Source organism: Dreissena polymorpha, chromosome 7, assembly GCF_020536995.1.
Source record: "Dreissena polymorpha isolate Duluth1 chromosome 7, UMN_Dpol_1.0, whole genome shotgun sequence".
Lineage (NCBI taxonomy): Eukaryota > Metazoa > Mollusca > Bivalvia > Myida > Dreissenidae > Dreissena > Dreissena polymorpha.
Window position 1 is genome coordinate 62,794,605 of NC_068361.1, and position 10,241 is coordinate 62,804,845.

Genomic DNA, 10,241 nt, shown 5'->3' on the forward strand with positions numbered 1-10,241 from the left:
TTCTGCAAAAGTCTCGATTATCGAGCTGGGGCGAATTCCGAGCCAGCTCTGGCATTGATATTCTGCAAAACTCTCGAATATCGAGCTATGACATCGACATTCGGTACTACTCCCGAGTATCGATCTTGGGCGAATGTCGAGCCAGCTCTGACACGGACATTCGGCAAAAGTCCCGAATATCGAGCTGGGACGAAAGTGTAGCGAGCTCCCTCATCGACATTTGGTAACAGTTCCGAATATCGAGCTGGGGTGAACGTCGAGCCAGCTCTGACATCGACAGTCGGCACTAGTCCCGAATATTGTGCTGGGGTGAATGTCGAAATCTCTCTGACAGCGACATTCGGGAAAAATCCCGAATATTGAGGTGAAACGAATGTCGAAAGTTCCGAATATCCAGCTAGGGTGAATGTCCATACAGCTCTGATATCGACATTAGGCACTAGTCCCGAATATCGAGCTGCAGCAAATTTCGAGCCAGCTCTGACATTGACATTCGGCACTAGTCCCGAATATCGAGCTCGGACGAATTTTCACACAGCTCTGACATCGACATTCGGCACTAGTCCCGAATATCGAGCTTGAGGAAATTTCGAGCCAGCTCTGACATTGACATTTGGCAGTAGTCCCGAATATCGAGCTGGGGCAAATGTCGAGTAAGCTGTGACATCGATATTCAGCACTAATTCCGAATATCGATCTGGGGCGAATGTCGAGCCAGCTATGACATCGACATTTGGAAAATGTTTCGAATATTGAGCTGGGGCAATGTCGAGCCAGCTCTGACATCGACATTGGCCCAAATCACGAATATCGAGCTGGGACGAATGGGGAGCTTGCTCGTACATTGACATTCGGCAAATGTCCCGAATATCGATTTGAGGCGAATGTCGAGCCAGCTCTGAGATCGACATTCGGAAAACAGTTCCGAATATCGAGCTGGAGCAAATGTCAAGCCAGCTCTGACATCGACATTCGGCACTCGTCCCGAATATCGAGTTTGATCGAATGTCGAGCAAGCTCTGACATCGACACTCGGCACTAGTTCCAAATATTGAGCTGGTGCGAATGTCGAGCCAGCTCTGACATCGACATTCGGCAAAAAATCCGAAAATCGAGCTGGGGCGAATGTCGTGCCATCTCTGACATCGACATTCAGCAAAAGTTCCGAATATCGAGCTGGGGCGAATGTCGTGCCATCTCTGACATCGACATTCGGCAAAAGTCCCGAATATCGAGCTGGGACAATGTTCCAGCTAGCTCTGACTTCGACATTCGGCAAAAGTCTAGAATATCGAGCTGGGACAATGTTCCAGCTAGCTCAAACATCGACATTCGGCACTAATTCCGAATATCGAGCTGGAACAAATTTCGAGGAAGCTCTGACATCGACATTCGGCACAAGTCCCGAATATCAAGCTGGAGCTAATGCCGAGCCAGCTCTTACATCGACATTCGGCAAAAGTGCCGAATATCGAGCTGGGTCAAACGTCAATCCAACTCTGGCATCGACATTCGCAAAATGTCCCGAATATCGAGCTGGGGCGAATGTCGAGCTAGCTATGAGATCGACATTCGTCAAAAGTCTCGAATATCGAGCTTGGGCGAATGTCGAGCCAGCTCTGACATCGACATTCGGCAAATGTCCCGAAAAAAGAGCTGGGGCGATTGTCGAGCCAGCTCTGACATCGACATTCGGCAAAATTCTAGAATATCGAGCTGAAGCAATGTTCCAGCCAGCTCTGATATCGACATTCGGCACTAGTCCCGAATATCGAGCTGGGGCTAATGCCGAGCCAGCTCTTACATCAACATTCGGCAAAAGAACCGAATATCGAGCTCGGTCAAATCTCAATCCAGCTCCGACATCGACATTCGGCACTAGTCCCGAATATCGAGCTGGAGCAAATGGCGAGCAAGCTCTGACATCGACACTCGGCGCTAGTCCCGCATATAGAGCTCAGGCGAATATAGAGCCAGCTCTGACATCGACATTTGGAACTAGTCCGGAATATCGAGCTTGGGCGAATGTCGAGCAAGCTCTGACATCGATTATCGGCACTAGTCCCGAATATTGAGCTTGGGCGAATGTCGAGCCAGCTTTGACATCGACATTCGGCACTAGTCCAGAATATCGAGCTTGGGCGAATGTCGAGCCAGCTCTGACATCGACAAATGGAACTAGTCCCGAATATCGAGCTGGGGAGATGTCGAGCCAGCTCTGACATCGACAATCGGCAAAAGTCCCGAATATCGAGGAGGGAAAAATGTCAAGACAGCTCTGAAAACGAAAACGATATTCGGCGAAAGTCCCGAATATCGAGCTTGGGCAAATGTCGAGCCCGCCCTGATATTGACCTTTGGCACTGGTCCCGAATATCAAGCTGGAGCAAATGTCGAGCCAGCTTTGACATCAGCGTTCGGCAAATGTGCCGAATATCGAGCTGAACAAAAATCAAGCCAGCTCTGACATTGACATTCGGCACTAGTCCCGAATATCGAGCTGGAGCGAATGTCTAGCAAGCTCAGATATCGACATTCGGCAAATGTCCCGAATATCAAGCTGGGCGAATGTCGAGCCAGCTTTGACATTGACATTCGGCACGGGTCCGGAATATTGAGCTGGAGCAAATTTGGAGCCAGCTCTGACATCGACATTCCACAAAAGTCCCGAATATCGAGCTTAGGCGAATTTTGAGTCAGCTCTGACATCGATTTTTTGCAAACGTCCCGAAAATCGAGCTTGGGCGAATTTCGAGCCAGCTCTGACATTGACATTCGACACTAGTCCCGAATATGGAGCTGGGGCAAATGTCGTGCCTGCTTTGACATAGACATTCGTCAAACATCCAGAATATCGAGTTGGGGTGATTGTCGAGCCAGCTGTGATATCGACATTCGGCAAAAGTCCCGAACATCGAGCTGGGGCGATTGTCGAGCCAGCTCTGACATCGACATTCTGCAAAAGTCTCGATTATCGAGCTGGGGCGAATGCCGAGCCGGCTCTGGCATCGACATTCGGCAACAGTTCCGAATATCGAGCTGAGGCGAAAGTCGAGCCAGCTCTGACATCGACATTCGGCACTAGTCCGGAGGATCGATCTTGGGGGAATGTCGAGCCAGCTCTGACATCGACGTTCGGCATTAGTCCCGAATATCGAGCTGGGACGAATGTGTAGCGAGCTATGACATCGACATTTGGCAACAGTTCCGAATATCGAGCTGGGTTGAACGTCGAGCCAGCTCTGACATCGACAAACGGCACTTGTCCCGAATATCGAGCTGGGGCGAAGGTCGAAACCTCTCTGACATCGACATTCGGGAAAAATCCCGAATATTGAGGTGGAACGAATTTCGAAAGTTCCGAATATCGAGCTGGGGCGAATGTCCACACAGCTCTGACAACGACATTCGACACTAGTCCCGAATATCGAGCTGCAGCAAATTTCGAGCCAGCTCTGACATTGACATTCGGCACTAGTCCCGAATATCGAACTCGGACGAATTTCCACACAGCTCTGACATCGACATTCGGTACTAGTCACGAATATTGAGCTTGAGCAAATTTCGAGCCAGCTCTGACATTGACATTCGGTCGTAATCCCGAATATCTAGCTGGGGCAAATGTCGAGTCAGCTGTGACATCGATATTCAGCACTAATCCCGCATATCAATCTGGGGCGAATGTCGTTGTCAGCTCTGACATCGACATTGGGCAAAAGTTTCGAATATTGAGCTGGGGCAATGTCGAGCCAGCTCTGACATCGACATTGGACAAAATCACGAATATCGAGCTGGAACGAATGTGGAGCCTGCTCGTACATCGACAATCGGCAAATGTCCCGAATATCGATCTGAGGCGACTGTCGAGCCAGCTCTGAGATATACATTCGGAAAAAAGTCCGAATATCGAGTTGGAGCAAATGTCAGGCCAGCTCTGACATCGACATTCGGCACTCGTCCCGAATATCGAGTTTGATCGAATGTCGAGCCTGCTCTGACATCGTTACTCGGCACTCGTCCCAAATATTGAGCTGGTGCAAATGTCGAGCCAGCTATGACATCGACATTCGGCAAAATTTTCCGAAAATCGAGCTGGGGCGAATCTCGAGCCATCTCTGACATCGACATTCGGCAAAAGTCCCGAATATCGAGCTGGGGCGATTGTCAAGTCAGCTCTGACTTCGACATTCGGCAAAAGTCTATAATATCGAGCAGGGACAATGTTCCAGCTAGCTCTGACATCGACATTCGGCACTAATCCCGAATATCGAGCTGGAGCGAATTTCGAGCCAGCTCTGACATCGACATTCGGCACTAGTCCCGAGTTTCGAGCCTGTGGAATGTCGAGCAAGCTCTAAAATCGACATTCGGCAAAAGTCCCTAATATCGAGATGTGGCGAATTTCGAGGCAGCTCTGACAACGACAATCGGCACTAGTCCTGAATATCGAGCTGGTGCGAACCTCGAAACGGCTCTGATATCGACATTCGGCAAAAGTCCCGACTATCGAGCTGGGACGAATGTCGAGCCAGCTCTGACATCCTCTTTTAACAAAAGCATGAGATTCTTTTTCAAACACCTTTCAAACTTATGCGAAATCCATTTTTTATAAGTTTTCAAGTAAACATGATAAATGTTAGCCATTAGTTACTGTATGGTCCTCCAGTATGTGCTTGTGAGTACAGCCATGTCGGCCTAGTTCGGTGCTGCGAACCAGAGCTAAGTGACCTTGATGTTCACAGCCGATAACGTTTGATTTTCTGATGCAGTCTAACTGCTGCAAAAGAGAGACAAACATTGCATATTGACCAAAACTAAACCGAATTTTATGCAAGCTCGAATCACATACGAGTGCACTGCAAAGCACTTGTATTATAAGTTGAATACTGTTCAAACGGATCAAGCAGAGACTAGGAGCATATTTGGCAACTAAACGCAAATAAAATACACAATATATTTAAAAAAGTACATGCCGTCTAGAACAAAACATTTGAAACATATTCGAAATAAATGTACAATTGGTCATCAAGTTATACTAAAGTCATTTCGACAAGAAGTATCTTTTCGTTTCACCAATACGTGCTCTCGTAAAGCGCAAGCCATTTATTCCTCAACAATAATATCAAATGCATACATTCAAAGGTCAAAAAACATTAATTAACCATTCAAATGGTTGTTTTATTTAGCTATTTAAGTTTTCCGAAAAGCAAATGCATGTTCTTTAAAAAATGTGTCAAACCTTTCCCATCGATGAAACTTCTTTTTATGCTGTTCTTTAATTAAATGGCAACAAATACCAGACACGTACTACATCCCTTTGTTAAGCTTTAAGCATCATCTAAATATAGCCCCTCAAAATATCCAATCCAGAGTAAGGTTCTAAGGTGCAGAACCGCTGAATCATAGCAAAATAAACGGACTTTTCTGACTTTCAGAAATGCGAAATTGCCTTAAGGGGCATTTGCCTCACGCAGGCTGGGTCTGGTGTCGAGCCAGCTTGCGCACATCGTTAATGACTAATCTTGTTAACAGAACAAACACAATGTCATTTGTGTTTGGCTGGGGCTTACTAATAAGGCTTGTTTCTTAAGTTTGCACATAATATAAAATCAGCATTCATCTTGATTCAAAATTATGGTTTAAATGTCAACAGGTATTCGCGACCATGTTTGTGAATTGTAACCTCAATTGGCAAATTTTATGGGAATGCTAGCATATGAAATAGCATATTGGGATTCATAAAAATCTGTTCATAAATGATGCGTTTGAAATGCTTTTCATAGAGTATTTAGACAAAGACGTATATTGCAAGTATTGCGAGTAGAGTACCATCCAAAAACAAAAAACCTGGTTGGTGTAGTGATACGGCCTTAAGATTTGCTTCTAGAGGGCCCAGCGTTAAACCCCGTAACAGTCACATTTTTAAATTATTTTTTTTTCGTGTTAACGCTGGGCCCTCTAGAAGCAAATCTTAAGTATTTAAATCGATACTTAGCATAATAGTGCAGAGTCTAAATTCATTGAATGACATCATTTTCCTAAAATAAAAAAATCTGATTAAATCCCTTTAATACATTATGACTTAGATCATAAGCCTGTGGTTGTTAAGCTAGCAGAGTGGTCACATCTAATTACAACCAAAGTAACATGGTTTATGTGACCGCTTCCTTAAACTTGTTGATCTACAAATTCATAGGCTTCATCAATTGCTCTTTCACTTTCACCTGCTGATAAGCGTATTAAAGCGTTTCTTTAAAAATATACTTATTTTTGTAAAATATTAAATGCCTGCAGATAACTTACGTAAACGAATGATACGTTTCAACCTTATGTGAACTTCTCGTATCAAGTGCTCGGAATGTGCCTTTCTTTCTGTCACTTGCCCAGCATAATTTGATAATCTTATGTCAAAGCGTCCCATATATAACATGTAGAAACAAAATTGTGTTCGGACCGATAATTCTACCGTCTGACGGACAGAAGTGCAAAACAGCAATCTTAAAATGCTAAATCTTTATAGGAAAAATTGTATAAATGCTTTATCAAATACACAATTGGACATTGAACAAGATGGGTATTGATGATTGCCCGCGGCAGTTATGCGATATTACTGACACAAACAAGCGATAATTGTAACTTTAAGAACATCACTTGCGTCGTAAACTTAATCAACAGTGTACTTTCCTTATTGCTTTTAAGTAGGGATGCAAGAGGTTAACCGGTTAACCGGTAAACCTACCGGACGACCAGTTAACCGGTTACATTTTCGGCAAAAGGTTAACCTTGAAAAATATATTTGATTATGTTTTTTTTTTCATCGAATAACTTGTACGTTTTTACTTTTTTCGCGTGACATACTGCCAAATTGCGCTGGCGACTAGTTAAAACAACATGCCGCACAGTCGACGGTAATAAATAACGTGTCAACAAACACAGCAATAAAGCAATAAATCAATACCTTTATGATAACAAATAGGGGTACGTTTTGATAATTGACACCATTGTTTTGTTTGACTCGCGAAAATTTAACTAGCGAACTGCGGGGACGGGGGGCTATTAGCGAAGACGTAATTTCCACGTTTATCGAACACGCGATAAAAAACAGTTTAGACAATGCACGGCTTTTTTTGATGTTTTGTTAACCAATATCCAACACTGATTGCTCGCTAAAATACCGTGTTTTATAAGAAACAATTTTCTGAATAAATGCATTCGTAGTTAAAATCTTGTCGAGTAAACGTCGTATTTGCTTCTGAGAAATTGCTTTCATTATTGTAATTTACGTCACCAACGATGCCACCATTACCGTCCGAGGTATGGAAACACTTCAGAAAATCGGCAGACAAGAGCACTGCATCTTGTCTGTTATGCAGTGCAACAATTCAACTGCATTGCGGCACCTCAAATCTGCGAAATCATATAAATTTTAAGCATCCGTCCGTTGACAACAAAAAGGCCAGCCCGGATGTGTCAAAGCAACAGACGTTACACCAGGTTTTTGCCCCCCGTCCTTCGTCGAGCGAGACGATCAACCAGGCCCTTGCAAATTTCGTGGTCCAGGCATACGTGCCCATGATTTATTCTGCAGACAAAACTAGAAACTGTGAATAAAAAATTAACTCAGAATCTGAGTTTGTGTTCTTTATTTTACCCACATTTAAATGTATAATGAACATTAAACGATAATAATTCGGCTACAGACGCTAAAATGCAAATATCAAAATAATTGAAAATATGCAATTATCCAATAAAGAGAGATGCGGATTCGTTGAAACACATGGCCCTCTTTACGTCAACCAGAAAGGAAAAAAACTTGTTAATATAAGGTCAATTTGAGCTTTAAAAATGGAAACATAATTAACAAAGAAACACACCTTTTTGTGAGCGATATGACGCGAACGTAATATAAGCGGCCCAATGAAAAATAAAATAATGACGCAAGCGATCTCAAATTAGAAATTACTTTCGTGTCTATAGAGCGGTTCGAGCGGTATGACATTTTTATATACTCTAACATTGAAACTACCTAAAGCATTTCGGTTAACCGGTTAATAACCGGTTACGGCAAAAGGTTAACCGGTTACTGATTTTTGTAACCTCTTGCATCCCCACTTTTAAGTCAGTTAATGTCATACCTGTTTCTGTATTGTCACAATGTCATTAGCCTAGTAAACAAGAAAATACTAATATAAATGAACTTATGTATATTAAACAACAAGTTGGGTTACATACATCATTTGATTTTAATTGTATAGGTTGTTAATAGATTGTCAAAATGATAATTCTTACACTTTTGTCACGGATTGAAAAACAGAAAAGGATTATGTACACTGTGGAGCGAAATATCAACATTGAGTATATTCATAGTGAATCATCATTCAGTTTAGTATCATCATTAGAACGTGAACAATTTTAAGAACATAACATATTCAAAACTTTATTATACTGTAGAGTGTTTTTTGTGTGTGTTCTTTTGCGAAAATTTGTGGATATGTTAATTATAGTATAACTGCTTATTAATATAAAGCATGTGTACATTTATCAATCTTAACCATTTAATGACGAACAATTAAAACATATCAAAATATTTGAATAAGACCCTTTAAAACTAATTTATATAGCGAGTCATCTTATTATTAGAATAACAAAAACATGGGTAAACACTCTGCAAAACAAATTCAATTTCAGAAATGGTTTACACTCCCTTGTCATAATTATCAATGAAACATTGCGTCTACAGAAGAACTATTTATGAAAAAATTCATTAATTAGACTGTATTCGTGCATTACAGTAGGTAAACACTGGCGCAATATCTTTCGTGTGACATCTTGGCGTCTTTATGGGAAGTCATATATTTGCGTTACAGAGGAGATGTAAATGATGGTTTTATTAATGGGCACACATACCAATCAGGTTAGTAAGTAAAAGTAAGCACTCCAATATGTTTATTTATTAGGTAGCTGAAAGTGAAACGGCAAATCACAAGAAATAAGTTGAAAGTGGAATTTATGTGTTTATTATATATTAACGTCTCATTTTGAAGCACATTGTGTTTTGTTTAAATGTCATCATTTAACCCTGCCGTTAATGTAATATCTTTGTTTCAAACTAGCCTTTGTTAGGTTATTAAATGGGTCATACAGCCTTTTACGTATACGGCCTTGACTTATAGTGTACAAAGACCAATTTCAACTCACACTAATTAGAACAACATTTCGTTATACTTTAAACATGTTAGACATAATCCAAATAAAACTTAAACAAATTTCAGATGGAATAATAACTGTTTCCTCAATATCTTTATGCAGACAAGACGATATATGCTCAAATAATTAATACATATTTTCACGACTTTTGCAATATTCAAACAGACTAGCAATACATGTCATTCTTCTCTCGTCTGGGACTACTAAGTATTGATTTCCGACACGAATCAAAGTCGCCTGTTTCTATATTGCAAAGCACGCCATAAAAATATTTCAAAAGAAGCGTGATTAAAATTCGTTAGTTTATGTTGACACAGTGAATAAGAAATCATATGCCACGTAGACGCAGCGCAAAACCGAGGAGGAGCCATTGTGTACCGGGAATGTTATAAGTAACGTTTTTGCAGTCACTAACCTTGACATTGCACCTTTGAGAAAATATTTGTAGTAAGAGTTTTGTTTACCTTTTAAAACAGTTTTAAAGGATATCGCATTACTAACATTATCAGCTAGATCGCACGCATGGATGCACAGGAACGCATCATTCATGACCATTTGTGTGCACCCATATCGAGATAAACAGTTGTTTTAAAAGTAGTTCAAAGTGCACACATAAGAGTGTCATTGACAGGCAATTAGAGGCGATGAATATTTCTTTTTATACACACACTGCGATTCATGTCGTCTGTTTTAATGGATCGTTACGAGTTTCGTTACTTTGCACATCTGTGTGTTAACATTTCTGTCGCAGCACATATACTTTGGAACGCAACGTATACATGAAGTGACAAATGTTGGAATATTCTACTAAAATTAAGTTCAATCCCAGAAAAAAAGCTAAAACCAAGAAGCGTTGTTAAAATTAATTATTGTAGGGTTTTGTTATAATGTTTATTTTTAAATATACTTTTTCTTAAAATGGTATTTTTGTAGATATTCTAAAAAGTATTGATTATCTAAACATACTATTCCAAGTGAGTTTGTCCAAACTTGACCAAAATTGTGCGAAGTTATGTAGAAGATAAGACCAGATA

The 10,241-nt window shown here is 41.2% G+C and overlaps 1 protein-coding gene across 1 annotated transcript in view; it reads right to left on the minus strand.

The window, feature by feature from the left end:
• Nucleotides 1-4,736: 4,736 nt before the first annotated feature.
• LOC127839767 (uncharacterized protein DDB_G0271670-like) overlaps nt 4,737-10,241 on the minus strand; it is a gene marked incomplete at its 5' end in the record, with an annotated part of 9,242 nt that continues 3,737 nt past the window's right edge. The window contains one exon of the mRNA XM_052368153.1: nt 4,737-4,777. Within this exon, the coding sequence (XP_052224113.1) occupies nt 4,737-4,777 (41 nt within the window). The remainder of the gene's footprint in view (nt 4,778-10,241) is intronic.